The sequence below is a fragment of the Natator depressus genome, chromosome 6, assembly GCF_965152275.1.
Source record: "Natator depressus isolate rNatDep1 chromosome 6, rNatDep2.hap1, whole genome shotgun sequence".
NCBI lineage: Eukaryota > Metazoa > Chordata > Testudines > Cheloniidae > Natator > Natator depressus.
In genome coordinates this window covers 45,800,344-45,823,431 of record NC_134239.1, presented here as the reverse complement: position 1 = coordinate 45,823,431, position 23,088 = coordinate 45,800,344, and the positions used below count along the sequence as shown (strand labels likewise).

Sequence of the window (23,088 nt, the reverse complement as noted above, 5' to 3'; positions counted from 1 at the left end):
CATTGCAATGCTGAGTGTTGCAACACCTAAATTTAAGGCACCTAGCCACTCATGGGATCCACAAAGCCTGAGTTAGGCAGCTTGGTTCCCTATAATGGGGAGAGATAGGCACCTAAGAATTGGATCCACAAAAGCCAGTATACTAGGAAGGCAACTGCCTAAGTTAGCTTACAAGAGATGCTGACATGAGGGGTGTGTCCTACACTCTGTCCCTCACAGGGAGTTCAGTGCCTAAGTCCAGGCTGGAAGGAGATGCCTACCTCCTCGGGGTTTGCAGTTGGGAACCTCTCTTCTGGAATCAGGCAGTTGCTTGCAGGAACAGTAGCGGCACACACCTGCCTCCACACAAAATGTCAGGGAGGAGAGACTGTGGCCTCCCTTATAACCGTTAGCCCAGTGGTTAGGGAACTCACCAAGACATGGGAGACCCTGGTTCAACTACCTCCAATGCCTGACATGGTGAAAAGATTTGGGGTTCCCACCTTACAGTGCCCTAACTGACCTCTGGAATATTGTGATATAGGTTGCTCTCAATCTCTCCTGTTGAAGCTGTTTTGCTGTGTATAAATAATTAAATATGCTTTGGGAGAGAGAAAAGTGAGAATAACTCTATGGGTTAAGGCATTCATCTGAGAGGCAGGAATCTACATCTGAAAAAAATCTTCATCCCTTAAGATACAGGTCTGTTTTTTAGGTGTGATTTACCTTAAGGACCCTAACCCCCAGGGCTTTGGGGGAGACCACCAGGCATTGTTGTGGTCAGAGGAGAGAGGGCTTCTAGCTTCAGGGAGCTGGAGCTAAAATGGAACTGAGAAAGTCCTGAGTAGACCCACCTTCTCTTACTAAGTATCCTTGCCCTTCATCTACCCTTCCTAAATCCATCCATCTATGTGCCCTCTCGTGTGTGACATGTTTTAGGAGAGCATGCTGGGGAAAGAGGTTATTGGTATGTTGTCCAGAATAGGTGTATGCAGCAGCCTGCTGGTTGCTCAAAAGCGATAGGGAGTGTGAGGCTCGCCACCCAACATGGTTCTTTTCCGGAGCTCATCAAGGGAATGAGGTGAGGGCTGGAGTGATGGAAAGGTTCTTACTGGAGAAGGGCAAAGGGGACAGCTCCTGCTACAGAGGGCTGGGTGAAAGTATGGGAGCCAAGCCTACTCTTTGCCTCATGACCTTTGGGAAGTGGGTCAGAGGAGAAGATCTGTTTCAGTATATTGGGAATCCATTTGTCATCTCGGAGCCAGATTGTGCCATTAAGGCACAGGCCTGTATTGGCAATGATACAAGGCCACTCCGCCTTAGGGAGTGCCATGGCTTCATGGAGATCCAGTGTGCCACCCCACATGAGGGTGCTGGCATGAGTGTGGGAGGCACACAGCCCTCTTGTATCCCTCCCCACCCCTTATAGGGTGGCTAGAATCCCTAGGTGCACTAGCAGAGAGCAGTACTGGGGGGAAAGCTCCCTCTCTGAGAACAAAATTCTGGGAGCATTAATAAATGTTCTGTAGTTAAAAATCACTCTTTTTGTTGGCCGCACATACTAGGGTTTTCAGGTTTAGTAATTTTCTCTGGCTGCCATTTACACAAAGGTATGACCGGCCTTGAAAAGAAAAATAGGGGAGGGTGAATTTGGGGTTGGTAAGATTATTATCAGATTTTAGCAGGCAATCAATAATTCATGCTTCGTGGAGTTAATGAATGGCAGGAGTACTTTGCAATATTACACTATTCTGATATCTATTACCCAATCCTGCTTTGTGCAAGGTTTAAAGGACCTTCCAAAGAAAGAGGGTTTTCAATTGGGGAAAAGGGGGTTCAGCAGAAATCCCTAATGCAAAGTCTTCCAGTTTTATGATGGTGTCATTTTTATCTAGGGTGGGTGGATTAAACTTTTTTTTTATCATCTAAGAAGAGTACATGAAGTTACAGTAGATGGCTTCTCTTTGTGTTTCTCCTCTTCCCTGGTTTTTTCCTATTGACCTACCTGCCCCTCCTCCACTTCTCTCTGAAATTTAATCAACCTTTTCTAAAATCCCCCCAAATTAGGTATGGTCTTAGATTGGAACTCCAGATCTGAATACCCCGGAACTTTGGTGTATTCAGATTGGGAACAGCAGACCCATCTTCTGGGTTTCAATCCAAAATCTGTGAAAGACCAATTTCCACTTCCAGAGCTCAGAAGCAGAAACTAGTCCCTATGTCCAGTACTCCTTCCTGGGGACCCTGTTGTTTTCTTCCTGGCCTCCATCTCACTCCTGGGCTCTGCAAGGTGTGCCAGCTGGCCACTTGCCACACTGACTTTTCAGGGAGCATCAAGGTCAAGCCTCCACCTTCCATTCCAGCGGGATGAGACAGACTCTTGGCTTGCCTCACCGCAGTTTACAGAACTTCACAAACAGGTTAGGGGGCTAGTGGTTGCCACAATCCAAACAGGTTCATAGGCAGGCTAGAATGTATTGTATTGTATGAATGCAGGGGATATGGGTAACCTGGTTGTAGGTGCAGAGGAAAGCCAAATAGTGTCCTGTATCTCTTGACTTGACCATAAGGGCTTGTGGTTCAAGGATTGGCCTTATTAGCCACCTGAGCCATGGAAGATGATCTTACTCGGTAACGAGTGATCGCCCATCAATCACATCATCACCTGCTACAGTGAACTGCATGTTGTTATGCTGCTGGGAACTTATGCTTCCAGGTTGTCTAGGGATTTCAAACCTGATTCATACTCCACTCCTTCACAATGAGCTTGGTTTTGATAATATAAGCAGAAGAAAAACTAAAGTTCACTTAATTGATCAAAACTGCCTCCTCCTTGAGTTTCAGCTGTCTTGAATGATCCTCTTCATGCCTTCTGGCCATAGTGTGTGTCCGCCACCCAGTGATTTGCTTTATAACTGCAGCTCCACAGTCTTTTCTGCTTTCCCCAGAAGACTGGAGATAGGCTTAGATCCCATTAGTCAGTTAAATAATGCAGTGACATATGTGGCATATCTTTGTTTCTCAGGAACATGTAAGAGTGAGTCACTTGACAATCTCACACATCAGGGCTTGTTAATGAACTGATGAGCACATTGTTCTGCTCTGTCATCATGTATCATTGCACAAGACTGTCAAGATGCCATTACCAAATGGAGCAGCACATCCTCCCATTGCTAACTGGGTTTAAAATCTTATGAATCAGCAGGCCAAATGCTGCTCTCAATTATACCAGCCTGAAAGAGTCTTAATCTGCCCATGTAAGTTTTGCTTTCCATGAAATGGTGCTACTCTAGGGAATCACCTGTGTTATTGGCAGTATGGTGTGTTAGAAGGTCTACTTGTATGCCTTGTGGCACTGAGGTCACATTGACACATTGTATACATGTGCAACTATGATAATTCTGTTCAACTAGGGATGGTTGACAACAAGGGGGTTGGTTGGATCAGGATTACCTTTTATACAATCTCCAAAGTTCAGGAGGTGAGGATAAATTATTCTAGTTTGGGCCCATTTCTTTAAAGAGTAAAACTGGGAGTGATTATATTTTCACAAAACCTCTTGATAAGATTTTGCTTTGATAAATTAAAAACAGTTTGGTTCCATGTCCCATTTTATATTATTACTATTAAGTATTAATTATTTGTATTACTGCAGCACCTGTAAGCCCCAGCTGAGATCAGGTATCTATTGAGTTAAGGACTTCACAAACACATAGTAAGAGACTGACCACCTGAACCCTTGGGGTATTTACTGAGGCAGCTAGCTCAAGCTAACACCTGTGCTATCTACATTGCTATTTTTAGCACACTAGCTTGAGCAGAGCTAGCAGGGGTATGTCTGCATGAGCTAGAAATTGTACCTTCCAGCTCAAATGCAGGTGTACCAATAGAGTATCAGTACTGGCTGTGCTGCAATGGCATTCCCACGGATGCTGGTGCACAAAAAAGGAAGAAAGCAAACAAGCCATTTTAACTCCAAGCTTCTAAAATGGTATCACATACACTGGAGAGGGAGGGAGAGAGAGAGAGAGAGAGCTGTTTAAAGCAGCTGAAGGGGTTGGAATGTTAAATGAATCCCAGAGGAGTTAGATTAGTGTGCAGGTGGTGCAGTCATCGGTATGTGATAAATTCCACTGGCATATGTTAAGTTTATTTATCACATATCTGTACTGTATATGACATGTACATTACCTCCATATCAGCCAAGTGCAATTTTGATAGGAAATTCCATATTTTGTGGAGGAGGAAGAAAGATTTTGGGGGCAGGTTGATTTTCTTTATTGGTAGCTGTTTGAAGCGGCTGCTTAGAAATTTTTTGGACTGGCAGAGTAAGTTTTGAGGGGCTGGTTTAGAAGGCAGAGAACAGATTAGGTGCTTAAGCAGGCATGATAAATACATTTATCACATGGGCTCTGCAATGTGTGCCTATAGGTGGGGGGAGGTATATGTAAAAACACTGAATGACAAAACTCTCATTGACATCAGTATGGCTAGGATTTGTGTATGCACACACTTTCTAAAAAAAATTAATTTCCTTAAAGGACAGTACATTTGGGGAACCTAAATAGGTTGATAGTATCCCTTTAAATGAGCAAATTCCTTTTTATTTACAGCTTTGTTTTGTAGTATTGCTGCTGATGAGCACTACTATGCATTTATTTATTTAGGGCCAGAATCTGCCACCCTTACTTATGCCCTCAACCATATCCTCTCTCCTCCACTAGTGCTATTGATTTCATTGGGACTAGTGGATAAGAAAGGCTTACTCAGCATAAGTAAGCAAGGCAGAATCTGCCCTTAATTAATTATTTGCTTGTAATAAGTGGCTCTCTGAGGCTCTAAATGCTTGTACAAACATTATGGATACAACACTGAGAATTAATAATTAGCTATCTACATCTAAGAAGGTACAGCTGTGTGTTTGATTCAAAGATAATAGTTGGCCCTTCTCTCTCCTACAATAATGCATAGTTTTGCTTTGACAGTTTCATGTGTTTTGCACTTTTTTATATATTTTCTTCCCCTTCCCATATTATTTAATCTTAATACATCTGGTTTTCCATGTCTCCATGCAGTTGCCAGTTTACATTTTTTGTCTTCCCCCTTAACCTCATCAACTCTCCCCCTGGCTTTTTGCTTCATATTTAATCTATTCACCACATCACCTTTTCTGCTGAGCATTGCATAAAATATTTGTTATGAGTCACTTGCTCTGGCTGGAAATGTGCAGGAGCTTGGTACTTAGATTTCTGCTAAACAGCCCAGATTTAATTTGATGGAGAACTCTGGCCTATATTGTAGCTGGCCCCTGCATGAGTGGATAGAGAAAAAGTGTGCAAGAAGTTTCCATCTCTTGTTCCCCTCACACAGGGCCTTATCTAAAGTGCATCAAAGTCAATAGATATTGGATCAAGCCCACAGTCCCTGTGTTCTCCTAATTGTACAGTGGCAATAGGATGCTGTGAAGTACTGGGGAAATGGAAAATGCCATTCTGTGAGTGAGACTACCACGTCCAATTAATTTTGCTTCATATTGTTCCTCCTACACGAATGCCTGAGAAGCCCCAGGCTTCACTTGCCTCCTAATGAATAAACAAGTGTGTTTACTTCTTTCTGTAACTGAATCATTTCTCACATATAAGGAGCTCGCCCACACATGCTTCCTTTTAGAAGCAGGAGTGTTAATTAGACATCCAAAAGCAGAATATCCCCAACCCCTATTAAAGAAAAAAAAAAGCAGTGTGTGCCAGACACAAGCCGGAAATAAGAGCAACAAAAAGTTTAATCACAGAACTGTGAATCCCAAATCCTGCTGTTATTTACACCAGCATGTATCCAAAGTATTTCCATTGACTTCCATGATTTACAGCATTGTAACTGTGAGCCAACTTTGACCCAGTTCCTGCTAAGGATCTGATATACTCTGAAAATTAGGAAATAAAAAACATAAGATTGCAATGGCTTCTGACTTGTATTCAGAGTTTGTAATACAGATAATACTTTACTTTGCACTTCCATAACATTTTTCATTTCAATGTGCTTTCTACAAGTGTGGTGGGTGTCATGACTAAGTCTAAATGGGTAGCTGATTGTATTTTACCTTGGTATGACCTTGGCTGGCCTGAAATGAGGCTGTGCTTCTGATGCAACCAAAAGCACTGACTAGAACATTCAGAGGGCAATATTTATACCCCAAAAGAGGTAGTGCACCATGGCCAATAGGGGTCTGGCTACTGGGCTCCCACTATCCTCAAGGATAAAAAACTCAGCAGTTAGAATCCTGTTGGAATGATATGTTCAGAGAAGCAGAACTACAGGTAAATAATTTTATTTAGCAGGTGCCATGGTAATGATGGTCACACTTACTGTGTGATTATCTGTAAGTATTCAGCCTTTGCTAGTAGTCTGATTTCCAGTTGATCTACTGAACACCTGTTTTCAAGTTCCTCAGTGTTTCCCAGGAGACCAATGTCCTCAATTCTGGGTTACATCAGCAGACCTATGCTGAGAGTGCTCCATCTTAGAATAATGTTTCATATAACACAATGTTGACTCATAAAGTAGCTTAAAAAGATGTATAAATGTCAGAAGACTCAATTGGTGATAAAAAAATCTCACTCAAGGTGCAAATAGCCTGCAGAGACAACCTGTGGATGGAATAAATAATAAGGTGTTTGAAAACACACTATGGTGAGTCCCGATAGGCGAAGGTGTTCTAAATTTAGGTCAGCTTTCTCCATACTCCTGCTGTTAAAGGCTGACTAGCTCATAAAAAAGTTTCCTGCAAATGAAAGAAGTTGCAGAATGGACAGTAATCTGAGCTTGGAGGGAAGGGAAAGCAATAAAAAAGCAAAATTACTGTCTGATCAATTATGTGAGGGTAAGGCTTGTGAAAGCTATAAAACAATTCATTCTATCCCACACATATCTTAACAGAGCAAGTTCATTTTCTACAATGAGGGAACTAATTTTGTGAAGTGATCAAGTTGGTGCCATGTGTTACTCTACATTTTTTATAGCAATGTCTTTTGGATGAAAGAGAACACTAGGGCATCTGAATTAGGAGTGGGTTTAATTAGGACCTGCAATGTATTTCTACAATGTCCATCATAAGGCTATCTGAATGCCTTTCTCTGAAAAAAAATGACGTTTTACTAAAACAGAAGGGTCATTTTGGATCTAATAAATAAATTCTGATCCAAAGCCCATTTAAGGCAATGGAAAGATTCCAGTTGACTTTGGTGGGAATTGGGCCTGATCTACACCAGAAAATTAGGTCATTTAACTACATCAGTCAGGGGTGTGGAAAATCCACACTACTGAGTGGCATTGTTAAGCCAACCTAAGTCCCTATGTAGACAGCACTAGGCTGATGGAAAAATTCTTCTGTCGCCCCAGCTACCACCTTTTGGGGAGGTGGATTGCCTATGCCAATGGGAGAATCTTTCCCATCAGTGCAGGTAATGTCTGCACTGAAGTGCTACAGCAGTGTAGCTGCAGTGGCACAGCTATGCTGGTGTAGCATTTTAAGTGTAGACATACCCTTGGATCAGGCCCTAAATGAAAATGCTGCATAACCTGACTGTCAATTTTATAAAATGTCAATATTCTCTTTTTTAGACTTCAACTATGCGTATTAAGGAAATTTGCCAGCAGAGAAGGTTTAAAAGTATTTACTTATCTGCTTCACAGAGATCTAATGTTTACAAAGTACTCTGCAGATTAAAAGTTCTATGTATTATTAATGGATGCTGAGTGTTTGTGATGAACATGTGTATTGGGCCCATTGTGTATGAATCTCTGTTGGATGTATCAAGTGGTTAAAAAGAACATCTTCATGCCAATATTGAAATTCATATTCTCAAGCATACCCTTTTCCTCTGTCACTAAATATTCGTATGTGCATCTATATTTGGGATGTTCTTTAAGCAATCAAGTACTTTTCTTGTATCACAGGAAATCCCGTGGGCAGAATAAAAGAGATGAATAACAAAGTGAGAACAAGGTCAAAATCGTTAATGCACATTCTTACAAAGTATAAATGTTCTAATTATCTAACAAAACAGGTGCAGCACAGGCTATGGCAGTGCCAGCGTCCCTAAACTGCCCAGTCAAGTGCCTCAATCCTAAATGGGTCCAATTGCCTTGAGGGATGAGAGGGTAGTTCATTTTCCATGACTAGCCAAATCCCTGGCTTCTCTGCTGAGATAGCCAGAAAGGATGATTTGTGTTGTGGGCACCTGTCAACAAGTAATTGGATTCAGTTTACATAATCTACTAAACAACTATCAGACAGTAATGATTTTGGGTCAGTACCCTCTTGGATCAGATTGAATAGGTAAGGTACATGTAAAAGACTACATATGCTGTTCTACCCCATTGTCCTGAGCCATCCAATCCTTCGTTCCCCTGATTTTATCATTTTAAAAAGAACAGCAGAAAAAGAAAATTAATGTACTGTGATCGAATATGAGCATGAATCTGTTTGTTGCCAAACTGTGTTTACTGGAAGTCATTTTGCTTTTGGCTTTCTCTCTGACCTAAATAAAAACATTTACAAAACCCTACTAACCTTGAAGAAAGTGTAAATGTCAAGAGCATAGTTGTGATTATTAACTGGTTTTCTGCTGACATCAATTCAGTAAGCTTCCGCATTTGGAAAAAAAAATAATCTGCCTTTCTATATGCAACATAAATATTTCCATTACCTCTTCAAAAGAAAATCTGCTAAGAGGCTGTTATATACGTAACAACAGCTTGCCTCAGGTAAAGAATTCTTTAATGCCTTAATTTAAGCCAGTGACACTGCAAAAATACTGTGAGAATCTCAAGGTTATTCAGGTCTGCTTATGTCGCTGAAATGAGTGACACGATTGGGGAGGATAAAACACCTCCTAATCAGAATACAGTGGTATCGTAATTCAAAAGCCCAAGCATCTGGTCCCTTGGTAGACTGGTGACATCTTTAGGCTTTTGTTGATTGATCTCTAGAGCTTATGAATGTTTCATTTTTTCCTAAATGGCTTTCTTTCAGGGTTTTCTTTGAAGTCAAGGTACCTCATATAGTTGTCTGCAAAACATTATTAAAATTATTGTATTTTCATTGCTAAAAAGAATATTAAAAGGAAGCTTTATAAATATGAATCTGAAATATTGCATGTGTCCTTCTGAAGCAGTTTGAAATTTGCTCAAGTTAAAATTGCATATAAATTTGTCATTGTGCCCTATTATTCTTACTTATTTGTCTTGTGGTAGCACATATTCTGCCCCAATCAGAGACAAAGACCTTATTGTGCTAGGCATTGTAAACACACATAACAAAAAGATGGTCTTTGACTCACAAAGATTAGGCCCAGATCCTCAAAGTATTTCGGCTTCCAACTTCCATTGATTTCAATGGAAGTTAGGACTCTATGCACATTTGAGAATTTGGCCCTTACTACCTAAATAATAGATTATAAATTATTCTTATTTCCTTATTTTTCTGAATATACTGATTTTAATAACAATCTTTGTTCAGAAAAAGTGTTGAAAATAGTGTGATGGTTTCCAGCTTTTTGTAAATTGAGGAGAAACTTAAAGCTGCATGCTCTATTTCGTCTCCTTGGCTGGCTTCCAAAATTGAACAGTTTGCTGCTCAGAGACAGCTATCTGTAGGCCCCTTTGATTGATGTTCCCCTACTGACTGATATTTGTGGCCAGCTTCTGGAAAGGGCAGAAGCAGTTTTTTCACCTCCACAGCTCCAGTGATTGCATGAGCAGTTTGGGTATTAGCACATGCAAATGACTATTTGGATATCTAACTTGGGTTGCCAGGTGTCCAGTTTTCAACTGGAACGCCTGGTCGAAAAGGGACTTTGGCAGCTCCAGTCAGCACCGCTGACTGAGCCGTTAAAGGTCCTGTCGGCGGTTCAGCAGGGCTAAGGCAGGCTCCCTGCCTGCCCTGGCTCCACACAGCTCCTGGAAGTGGCCAGCATTTCCCTTTGGCTCCTAGGTGGAGGGGTGGCCAGGGAAGTGCCGTGTGCTTCCTCTACCCTCAGAGCCGCCTCCGCAACTCCAGTTGGCCAGGAACCACGGCCAATGGGGGCTGCAGGGGCAGTGCTTGTGGGCAGCATACACTGCACGGAGCTGCCTGGCCATGCCTCCATCTAGCCGCATTGGGGAACAGCTCGGAGCCAGGGCAGACAGGGGGCCTGCCTTAGCCCCACTGTGCCGTCGACCAGGAGCCACCTGAGGGAAGCACTGCCTGGCCGGAGCCCACACCCTAAACACCTTGCCCCAGGTCAAAAGCCCATCCTACACCCAAACTCCATCCTGGAGCCCTCACCCCAAACCCTCTGCCCCAGCCCCAAACCCTCTCCTGCACTCCTAACCCCTCGGCCCCAGGCCAGAGCTGCGTCCTGCACCCCAAGCCCCGCATCCCCGGTCCCACCGCAGAGTCCACACACCCTGCCTCAACCCTGAGCCCACTCCAACACCCCAACCCCCTGACCCAGCCCGGAGTCCCCTCCTGCACCCCAAACCCCTCACCTTCAGCCTGAGCCTGCACCCCCCACCCCCAGCCCTCACCCCCTCCTGCACCCATAACCCCTCATTTCGGGCCCCATCCCGGAGCCTGCACCTCCAGCTGGAGCCCTCATTTCCCCCCCCCCTGCATTCCACCCCCCTACCCCAGCCCAGTGAAAGTGAGTGAGAGTGGGGGAAAGCGAGTGACAGAGGGAGGGGGGCTGGAGTGAGTGTGGGGTGGGGTCTCAGAGAGAGGGCAGGGCCGGGGCAGGGCCTTGGGGAAGGGGGAGAAAGAGGGAGGGATAAGGGTGTTCGATTTTGTTCAATTAGAAAGTTGGCAACCCTACATCTTACAAGGCATTTGTGTTCACATATTCTGGATTGTGCAAGTGCCCTGGATTTCTGCTCTTTGAAAATCTGTCCCTAAATCATCTGGGAAAGAATATCACTGAGTGTACTGCTGATCACCATATTTAGCAATCACAGACCTTGTTCCTATGAATGGGTTAGGAGCAGAATGTGGGTGCTGAAAAGGGGACAGGTAGTAGCCTCGGTGTCTGTCTAGCCAGGGAAGCCTATGGTATCGGTGAGCCAGCAGCTGCCAAAACTCCTTCCAGTTGGATGGAGCTTTTAGCACTTTCTGAATGGTTAAGTCAGTGCTACTTGCATGTAAGCACTCATTGTGCATGTGTGTGTATTTTAAATGTAGGTCAGTATGGGTGCAATGCATAAGTGTGGCAATTTTGCCACAGCAGTTGGTAATTCTATTTGTTTCTACTTGGAAACTGAGCTCTTTAAGCAAGAGATAGAAAGAAAGATTAAAATACAATGGCAAAGTCTACCCTGGTCTCAGCTGGAAACTAAAGGACTCTGTAAAGTAACTCCATTCCACTTTATTTTCCATGAGAGACAATCACTACAAAATCATCAAAAATTACATTTGATTTACTCTGGAACTGGTGACTTAAATCAGTGAACCTAAGTTCTAAATATTAAACAGCAACAGATTCCAAGCCTGTTCTTTGAGTATGCAGTATATCACAATGAATTGTTCAGAGGGAAGAGGGCCCACTAATGCATTGTTTTGATAAACAAGGGAATACACTTTAACATGTTTGATAGAATCTTTTGTTCTAAAACTGATATTAAATTCTTTAGAAGTACAGCTCAAAACAAAGTATTATTTATAAAAGCCACTTCTTGATACAGCTGGATATGTTGTGACAAGCAATTAACAGGACTCTTACAAAGCTCTGGAGATGTTTTTCAGACCTAGCTTTATTATAGGTGATTTTTTTCATCCCATGTTATAGGGGATTCAGTTAATAGGATTTGTGCATGTAAATCCCCCAGCAATGAGATGGAAATGTTACCCCAATGTATTAACTATTCTGTGTGTTCATTATCACAAGTGCCCCTGAGGGCAAAGCCAGCATTTGCAATATTCAATCCTTTTTCAGGGGTTTAGAGCTAGAACTTGGAAAACAAAATCTCAGAGGTTTCTTTTTTTAAAAAAGGTGTTTGAAACAATCCATAGTTTTTCTGATGTAGTAGTGGAAGCCTGGAACACTTGAGACATTTAGAACTAGATGTGAAAAGACACTTGAAAATGTTCTATAGAGAACAATGCGACAATGACAGAGAATTGGACAAAATGTGACTTAATGAGATTAATTTTTTATTGAAATGGGGAAAAAAAGGAGATGGATTCTGACTATTCTTTCAAAGTTGGGAAATGTCTTGTTTCTTCCAATTTTAACTTTGTTGTTTATCAATCCATACATGAATATTGTATATAGATGACTCAAGGATGGTCAAAGATTAATATCTGAAATTGGCTACCGGATTTGCATTGCAGTTTCTTAGGAGTCAGTCAGTGCCTGTATTTACATAAATTGGTGTGGGCAGCTCAGGGTTCAAATATGGTTCCCTAAATCTGCACCTAGGCACCTCTATAAGCACTTAAGCATTTAAATGGGCCTATTTTCTGACAGACTCAAACCAACCCACAGAGAAATATTTGATGCACACACACACAAAGTAGAATGAAAGATGGGAAGTTCTTACTGCACAGCCAAGAGGGTAAGTAGCTGTGGGAGAGTTTTCCTGCTTTTGTAACAGGGGGAGCTGTGCTTTAACTCCTGCACATATCCATGGGGATCTCCTCAGCCGTCTCCACCTCCTCCTTCCCCTTGTACTGTTATCATTCTTGGGATTTTTTGGCCACCTGCACTACCTCATATCTTTGAGGGGTGTTGAATAGCTGTTTGCTCCATCTTCCATCATCAGGGTCCCACTAGGTAAGGTCAATATTGCCACAAATCCCAAGAGTCTTGGCAGGGAGTTAGAAAGTAGCCCCGGAACACCTCTTCTCCCCCCCCCCCCACACCACATACCGAAGGAAGAGGGGGAAGAAAAAACTCCTTCTCCTATCCCTGCAAGCTCTGCACTAAACCCTAAGTGCAGATAGAGCTCCATAAAAAATAACACATGGATCTCTGCCTGGCTTCATTCCTGCTGTTGCGGAGAATGGGAATGCTGCAGTTGGGGGTTTAGAGACTAATTAGGGGGCCTGAGCTTGTCCTCTTTCATCCTGACATATACCTTCATATAATGAAGCATGAAATCCTGTGGTTGCCTGCCTTTGTCATTACATCCATTTCTCATCACATGAATTCTTGCCCAGGTTGCTGAATAGGTATATTTTAAAGACTAAGAATATAAGGTTATCTCTTGATCTATGTATTTAAACCACACTCCTCTGAATAGTATCTGAACACCTCCCAGCATGGTATCTTACTCCTCCTTACCATGTCTGAAATACATAGTAATTTGCTAGAACATCATGCAATCCACAATGTCACTTAGAGGTGATAGGTTTTCATTATAAAATAGAGGAAGTGTACAATCTTCCCGAAGTACATAGCTGTTAAGGGTCAAATTCTTAGCTGATGGAAATAGGTGTAGTTCCATTGAAGTCAGTGGAGATATGTCTGTTTACCCTACCTTCGATCTCAAAACCTTTACAAAGGAGTGTAAATAGCATTACCCCAGTTTTATAAATGGGAAAACTGAGGCACTGGACAACTTACACATGGCCACACATTAAGTCACTATCAGAGTTGATAGCAGAACCTAATTCTGATAGCTTCCAATCCCCTGCTGTTATTGGACTGCTTCCTAGAGATATGTGATCTGCCTCGGATTGTTTGCAAATTCATGCAGACAGCTGGTGTAAACTATTTTGACAAAATTGCATCTTCGCTAGGAGGGTTTGCCTCCATAGCTATACTAACAAAACTTTTCTTGTATAGACTAGGTCTAAGAGTCACAACTGCCAAACTGCTACTCTAACTAATTAGACCATACCATTAGTGTAAGATTCAGTGTGCGCCTTGGTGTGGGGAGTGACTTTACACTAGATAGACCTTTAATTAAAAAGGTGGGGGGAGAGAGAGAGACTATATAAAATAAATGGAGATGCTCTAATACTGATATTAGAGACATATTTGGATCTCAGTTACACAGATATAAATACAAACTAACCCCCTTGGTTTAAATCAGTAACATTACTCTGTCTTTAAATCAGTGATGTTTTTCTGGATTAACACCAGCAAAAATCTGTTCTGTAATCTTTTTAAATGATCTATTTTGTTAAAAATATTATGGGAAAATGTTAGCTATTTCAGTTAGTATCCATTCAGTATTTCTTTCATATTCATGCTGGGAATTTTCATTTTCTTGCTTTCCTGTTTTGATGAGTAGGCATTCTCAAAGCTATTAAAACATAGCAACAATTACCTACCAATTTCTAAAAGTCTACTTCCTTATTTGAATGTATTAAGAGAATTTGTTGAAAGGAGCCCAATACACTAGTAGATGGAAAAATATCTGATGTCAGGTGATGAAGTATAAATAAACATCCAATATGATATTGCATTAATGATAACTGCAATTTCAACTTGCTATGTACTATTTTGAATATAAGTTAGTCTAATAATTTTAAAAACATGGTCTTTTACAGTAGTAAATCCAACTGGTATTTTAATTTTTCATGGACTGCTGAAAATACACATGATGTTTTAAAAACATATAATACCCCAAATACATAAAACAGATGGAGCTATTGGAGTTACTCCAGATCTATGTTGGTGTCTTTTGATTTCAAATGTTGACTTCTACATCTCCTACATGAATCATAGTGTTGAAAACTTAAGAAAAGCTTAGAAATTTAAGGTGTTTTGTATAGCAATTAATGTATATCAAACAACCCATAATATTTTAATATTAAGGTTGAATAAATACTGAAAAAAATAAGTCAACTTTTCATTCACATTTTAAATGAATTCTCACTGATAGCATTTTCACTTCTTTTGGGTTTGCTTTTCACAAATATTAAATTAAAAATTAAATTACCGGCAAAAATGTTTACAGAAAAGTCAGATTTGGAATTCAGAATTGAAAGCGTTTGCACTGTAAATCTAACTTTAAGACTTTATGCTTAACCAGTAAGGCAACAGAAACATACTAAATTATTTGTGTCCAATCAAACCAATTTGAATTTGGAACTGTGAATATTAAATTATCAGTGTAATTCCTGTGAATAATGAACTGTTTGTGACTTATCCATAGGCTGAAATGTATTTGCACAATATATTATGCAGTATATATTCTTATAATAGAATATTTGTTAAATTAATTTGAATCCAATCCTGCAAACACAAGGCAATTAACTTGCATGTGAGTAGTCCCATTGTTTTAGCAACGATATACCAACAATGCACAAGGATCATTTCTTCCACCATTGAAATGCAGCCACCTCTGGGGTAAAAAGCTGTAGCTGTTTAGCAATGCACTAGGAATTTCCACACCTTATTATATCAAAATATTTTAAACATATAGTAAAACATTGCCGTGGAAATGCACCCCTTTCATGATGCAGTCTTACCCTTCTTACCCACTCCACCACTAAAGAAGTGCCAAGAGCATTTGTCTCCTTGCCTATGTAAAAACTGGTGATTCTAGACATCCACGGGAGTTGTAGTTCTAAGTGCCTTTCAGAATGGGACGCTTAGTGGTAAACTATGGCAAATGAGAGATGTGCCCTCTGATGACAAGAATGAATTTGACAAAGTGGCCCCAATTCAGCTGAGCTAAGTTGAAGTGGATGTGATCTTTATCCTAGAACCAGATACGCCCACTATCAGTTGCTTTTCCTGCTTTACAACCTTCCATCTTTTCAGTGTGTAAGTTTCACGCACTTTGCACAACCACTGAATGCCAGATAGGTGCAAGTTTCAGAGTAACAGCCGTGTTAGTCTGTATTCGTAAAAAGAAAAAAGAAAAGGAGGACTTGTGGCACCTTAGAGACTAACCAGTTTATTTGAGCATGAGCTTTCGTGAGCTACAGCTCACTTCATCGGATGCATAGCATATCGTGGAAACTGCAGAAGACATTATATACACACAGAGACCATGAAACAAAACTTCCTCCCACCCCACTCTCCTGCTGCTAACAGCTTATCTAAAGTGATCATCAAGGAAGGCCATTTCCAGCACAAATCCAGGTTTTCTCACCCTCCCCCCCCCCCCCACACACACACAGACACACATACAAACTCACTCTCCTGCTGGTAATAGCCCATCCCTCTTTGAAACCTCTCTTTATAATGCGCATGATAATCAAGGTGGGTCATTTCCAGCACTAATCCAGGTTTTCTCACCCCCCCCCACACACACACCCCTCCAAAAACCACACACACAAACTCACTCTCCTGCTGGCAATAGCTCATCTTACAATGTGCACAGCAATAATCCAAGTTTAACCAGAACGCCTTGGAGGGGGGGGGGGTTTGTAGGAAAAAACAAGGGGAGATAGGCTACCTTGCATAATGACTTAGCCACTCCCAGTCTCTATTCAAGCCCAAATTAATAGTATCCAATTTGCAAATGAATTCCAATTCAGCAGTTTCTCGCTGGAGTCTGGATTTGAAGTTTTTTTGCTTTAAGATAGCGACCCTCATGTCTGTGATTGCGTGACCAGAGAGATTGAAGTGTTCTCCGACTGGTTTATGAATGTTATAATTCTTAACATCTGATTTGTGTCCATTTATTCTTTTATGTAGAGACTGTCCAGTTTGACCAATGTACATGGCAGAGGGGCATTGCTGGCACATGATGGCATATATCACATTGGTGGATGTGCAGGTGAACGAGCCTCTGATAGTGTGGCTGATGTTGTTAGGCCCTGTGATGGTGTTCCCTGAATAGATATGTGGGCACAGTTGGCAACGGGCTTTGTTGCAAGGATAGGTTTCTGGGTTAGTGGTTCTGTTGTGTGGTATGTGGTTGTTGGTGAGTATTCGCTTCAGGTTGGGGGGCTGTCTGTAGGCAAGGACTGGCCTTTCTCCCAAGATTTGTGAGAGTGTTGGGTCATCCTTCAGGATAGGTTGTAGATCCTTAATAATGCGTTGGAGGGGTTTTAGTTGGGGGCTGAAGGTGACGGCTAGTGGCGTTCTGTTATTTTCTTTGTTAGGCCTGTCCTGTAGTAGGTGACTTCTGGGAACTCTTCTGGCTCTATCAATCTGTTTCTTCACTTCCGCAGGTGGGTATTGTAGTTGTAAGAATGCTTGATAGAGATCTTGTAGGTGTTTGTCTCTGTCTGAGGGGTTGGAGCAAATGCGGTTGTATCGCAGAGCTTGGCTGTAGACGATGGATCGTGTGGTGTGGTCAGGGTGAAAGCTGGAGGCATGTAGGTAGGAATAGCGGTCAGTAGGTTTCCGGTATAGGGTGGTGTTGATGTGACCATCGTTTATTAGCACTGTAGTGTCCAGGAAGTGGATCTCATGTGTGGACTGGACCAGGCTGAGGTTGATGGTGGGATGGAAATTGTTGAAATCATGGTGGAATTCCTCAAGGGCTTCTTTTCCATGGGTCCAGATGATGAAGATGTCATCAATAAACCCTACTCTGTCACTAGCCCCCATGCACTTTATGACCAATGTATGCCTAACACATATCTTACACTACGATTTATGTCACCACTAAATTTGGCCTAGAGGTTTCCAACTTACTCCGGGTGGAATTTTGCTGATTTTGGTTTCTAGGGCCTGATACGACTCCAATTAAAGTCAGTGGGATTGCTTCCATTTGGCTCTAATGGGATTTGGATCAGGCTCAGGGTGTGTAATTTCTCCCCCCAAAGTGTATACTTAAATATGGCTGTAATATAGTATAGAGAATAACATACTGGGCCAGATCATCCACTCTTGTAAACCACCATAGCTCTATTTATTGAGTTACATTGACATGAGTTAAGGGTATAGGCCCAATATCTCTTTAATAAGCCCTAAAGCTCTCGATACATTAATTTATGTGAAACACACATCCATTTTTAGTATATTTCACTGAAGTTCCAAAGTCTTATGTAATGACAGTTCAGTCCACATGATTCATACTGCAAATGTTTCTATGTACATTTATTTCATGTTACCTCTTGAGATAACTTTAATGTATACTACAGTGGTACGTCATTCATATATTCCTTTGTGATGCTGTTGCCTGTTAAGGCTGTTTTCTCATCTTTCTACTACACCACAGACTCTTCTATTCTAATTCAAATGCAGATTCTGGAGAAAACAACTCTCTTGTGGAAGCCATGCTTCATAGAAAACAGCAAATAATAAAGATTTATATCCTTCTTAAAGTCTCCTGGAAATGATTGAATCATAAAGTTTTTCTCATTTTAGTTTTAATTCACTTGGTAGCAATATGAAAATTCCTTCACGTCAACACTGAAGTCTGACTAAAAAGTTTTACACTTGCTGAATCCAAATTCTTACTGTTTCCTAAGTTCTCATCCAAAAGAGTCACTGAATCAGGTCAACAATAATGTCTCAAACAACAAATTAATCAGATATTCATCTGTAATAGTAGGGAAAGGATTTGTTTTTTATTTGTTTGTTTGTTTTTTAAATGAGAAGAATGCAATGTGCTATTTCATGTATTTATTGTTTTATCAAATTGCCAGCTTCTGGACTCATTAACACAAGTGTGAATCTGGAGTAATTTGAAGCCAGAAGAGTTATTCTGGTATAAATGAGATGACAATACAGACTATATATGTATTATTGGAATTTTCCAGGGCAGAACATGGCACAAAACAATGGACACATTTAGGAGGCAACAAAACATCATTTATATATATATATATAGAAAGAATGGGTAGTAAATGCATAACACTATGTCATAACAAATTATAATAAAATACAAAACTGGCGAAAGCAGCCTGGGGAAAGACAAGAAGAGGCTGTAGAGTACTGCTAGGTTGAATATCAAGAAATAACTTATCAACAATGAGTTTTATTTGTTTGTGGGATAGTCTCTAAGGGGAAAGTGGCGGAAGCTGCATCACTTGAAAAATTTAAAGTTAGATTACAAAAAAACACTGAATGCATCCGATGAAGTGAGCTGTAGCTCACGAAAGCTTATGCTCAGATAAATTTGTTAGTCTCTAAGGTGCCACAAATACTCCTTTTCTTTTTGAAAAAAACACTATAAATTACACAATAATCCTGCATGGGCAGGGGGATGAACTTAATATATGTTTTGCTAACTTTCCATCTCTAACTTGTATGACAAAATCAAAAATCCAGATACTAATTGCTTTTGAAATGAGAGCCACTGTGTGACAAAGGGTAGAAGCATCAGCTGAACACCAGCAGACAAGGAATTAACTCTCTCCCACAGTAGTATAGAAGGGTGCAATGAACTAGGTCTGGGACTAAGATCCAGGTCCAAAGTCCATTGATTTCAAAAGGCTTTGGATCATGTCTTAGAGGTTTATGTCTTACACTACCACTTATGTCGGTATAACTTATGTCACTCCGGACTGTGAATAAGCCACCCCCCTCAGCGACATACGTTACACTGACCTAAGTGCCAGTGTGGACAGCACTATGTGAGCAGAAGAGCTTCTCCTGCCAACACAGCTACCGCTGCTTGTTGGGGGTGGATTAACTAAGTTGCTGGGAGAGCTCTTTCCTGGCAGTTTAGAGTGGCTATGCTAGAGAGCTTACAGCAGCACAATTGCATCGGTGCAGCTGTAAGATGTGCCACTGTAAGCTCTCTAGTGTAGCCGTAGCCAATAGAAGAGCGTGCTCACCCAGGAGGAAGCCCCTGAAGAGAAAGGAGCTGTATACCAGTTTCTAGAAGGCTGGGGTAGTCTGAGCTGGGGTTTCTCCAACCTTACATAAAAACCTTTTGGGTTTTTTTGTGATTATCCTATCCACAGCAAGGGCCTGATTCAGATCTCACACTAGGTAAATCCAGAAAAACTCCAAATGTATTCAGATTGACAGAATTTTACAAAGTTTGACTGACTTCTGTTTCAGGACCATGTAGCCCCCTCCAACAATTTACACATATACAGTATTTGAATAACGTTAATAAAAATCAGATCATTTGATTCTGCTCCCCTTGCTATCTGTGTGAATCAGGTGTAACTTGAGCAAAGTCAATGCAGTTATACCAGTGTAAGGAAGATCAGAGTCAGGTCCAAAATGTTGCCCAGGTCTCGGAGTAAAGAAACGTTCTATTTCTATTAGAGCCCATCAGAAATTGTTAAGTATTTTCAGTAAAAAAGTGTTCTAATTTCTTTCTTCAGCTACTAATTCAAACCTGAGAGATTGATTCAATTTAAATGTGTCCTGTCTTTGACACTTCAGAAATCCTTGCAACTTGTTCTTTGGTTTCCATATGATGATATATTTTTTAATGGAATTATGACCCCAAAAGAAAAGCTACTGTAAGCGTGGGTGTGAACAACTAATTAATAGTGTAACACTTCATTATCTTGACTTCCTCTCCTCCTCCATCCTCTATCCCCACTACTCTGTTTGCTGGTTTAAATGACAAATTGGATAAAATTTACCCCTATGCAGAGGACCAGCACAAGGCCTTTGTAGCACTTAAGTCCCATTTATGTCTTCAAAATAGTGTGGACCCTTAGGTGAATTTCACACACACACCCACCACAGCTATTAATCCAAGTCTCATTATCTAGACTACGTAAGCATGCTGAGGAATTTTCACAGAGGTGGAGCTCTTACAAACCAGAAGTCGAATTTGTTACACCCTAGATGAAAGATGTCTAGCATTTTGTGAAATATATTAATCAAAGTATCTTTCATTACCCAAATTAAGCTGTGGCTGTGATAGAACTGGCTCATTTATGATTCCCAGATGACATTTGTTTTACTATGATATATAGGAAATGAGATGAAAAGAAGTGAGTGTGAAATTACCAGCTGAAATATCAGGTGAAGACATTAGAGAAGTTACATTTTACTTGGGTGGGATCACATTTCTCACTCTGTATCAGGAAAAAGAAAAGACTTAACAAATAAGATTGCAACGTTCCACCACTTAATACTTGATTGCGACCTATATCACATGCTATGCACATGCGCACACACAATAATAATAACAATTCAGCTATAAGTGCACAACAGATTAGATATGCATACTTAGTTCATGAAAATAAGGGTGACTAAGTATTAGATGACTTAGTATTAGAACTAGGCATGGTGCAGATAGGCAGTGTTCAAGTTTCTCAATACAGCTCTGTTAATGCAAGTGAGTCCTGACAAGCAACATGCTTATTTTTTAATGTCCAAGTGTCTCCAAAATACAGATTACAAGCATAACAAATAGTGTGTTTAATTTGGACCCAACAGGAATGCAAATTAATAATAATTATTATAATACCTCCGGCCCTCCATCTGTATTTTCACTTGCCATTTATTTCTGAAATCAGACATCTCCATAACAGGTTCAGGGTACCGTCATTATTTTAGACGTCCCTCATTTTAGACCCACAGTACTTAATCTGTTACTGTTGTACATTATAGTGTGTGTCAGAAATGCTAAATCATATCACTGACACTGAAGGGAGCTTCATTTTATTAAAGAAATTAACTCCACATCTCATTTAACAATTTTGGGCAGAGTAGATTGTTTTGGATGTTCACCCTTTCTAGAGCTAGGGCCCCTTCTCCATAATAAATCAGAAGCCAGTTTTTACAACATCAAAAGCTGCATCATTACTAAATATGCTTGCAACAAATACAGCTAAAAAATATCCAGTTTTACTAAGGAGCTCATCAATAAACATCTAAAGAACAACATCAGCTTCTTCAGGAAGGCTACAAGAATGTGTAGTGAACATTTTTTTAAAATGGAAAAATCTGACTGGGTGCTGCTCCATTTCCTTACATGCAATTACTTTTCTGTCTCCCCTGCTCGTGCCCCACTTTTTTTGCACTAACCTGCAGTGCAAGCCAGAAGCTACTGCCTCTTCCCATTCTTCTTGTAAACTAGGCTGCCAACTATGTTACTTGTAATTATAGTAAGCACAACATGTTCAAACAGAAATGTGATTTTCAACTTGATGGTAGCCCTTCAAGATTTTGTCTTTTATGCAATTTCAGATGCTGCACAACAAACATGTGATGGTTCGTGTAGGAGGAGGATGGGAGACTTTTGCAGGGTACTTGCTGAAACATGACCCTTGCCGAATAATGCAGATCTCTCGGGTGGATGGGAAAACCTCTCCAATCCAGAGCAAGTCTCCGACCATCAAGGACATGAATCCAGACAATTACTTGGTTGTTTCTGCCCATTACAAAACCAAGAAGGAGATTAAGTGAAATTAGCTTCTCATTTGACTGGGACTATATATATGTAGGTCCAAATTATCTTCTTGAGTGTAGTAAATTTAGTTCATGCTTTGAAAGGACTTCAGAAAATTTAACAGACTGAAAATGGCAACCTGCTTTGAAGATCTTTGAACTGTAGAACTATTTATTTCTAGTACTGTACCTTTTATAGCAAATTATCCTTGATAGGTTAATTACTACAATCAGATAAGAAATAGACACATATTTTTAGCCAAATCATTACTCTTAAATATGTGAATGTATACTTAGAATGATTCAAAGGATGTGGTTCATGTTAAAGGAAAAGAAACTGCAGTACAATATATTTGTATGAAAAACCTGTGACATGGAGTCCATGACTGTTTTTAGGTTAGTTGGAAAAGATATATGTAGGTTGAGTGTGCAGAGTGATAAAAGCTATTTGCTAACACTTTCTGCCTACATATTAAAATCAAAATGGACTATTTTTATAGGTTGCAAGATTCCCTTAAGCAATAATTTAAAAAAAATGATTATTGTGTGCTAGACAGTTCCCTAAAAAGGCCACTTTGAAAAGTTTAGGAGGACTTGTGGCACCTTAGAGACTAACTAATTTATTGGAGCATAAGCTTTCGTGAGCTACAGCTCACTTCATCGGATGTATCCATCCGATGAAGTGAGCTGTAGCTCACGAAAGCTTATGCATCCGATGAAGTGAGCTGTAGCTCACGAAAGCTTATGCTCCAATAAATTTGTTAGTCTCTAAGGTGCCACAAGTCCTCCTTTTCTTTTTGCGAATACAGACTAACACGGCTGCTATTCTGAAACCTTTGAAAAGTTTGTTACCCTTAAGCTACTTTGACAAAGTCAACTTTCAGATCCAGCTCCACAAAGGGATTTAGGCACC

General features: G+C 40.6%; 1 protein-coding gene across 6 annotated transcripts in view; it reads left to right on the top strand.

The window, feature by feature from the left end:
* The window catches only part of GAS2 (growth arrest specific 2), a 194,899-nt gene extending 172,156 nt beyond the window's left edge, over positions 1-22,743 (top strand). For all 6 annotated transcript variants that reach the window (XM_074955181.1, XM_074955180.1, XM_074955178.1 and 3 more), the window contains one exon: positions 21,975-22,743. In XM_074955181.1, coding sequence (XP_074811282.1) covers positions 21,975-22,193 — 219 coding nt within the window. In that variant the 3' untranslated portion in view covers positions 22,194-22,743. The remainder of the gene's footprint in view (positions 1-21,974) is intronic.
* Positions 22,744-23,088: the final 345 nt, after the last annotated feature.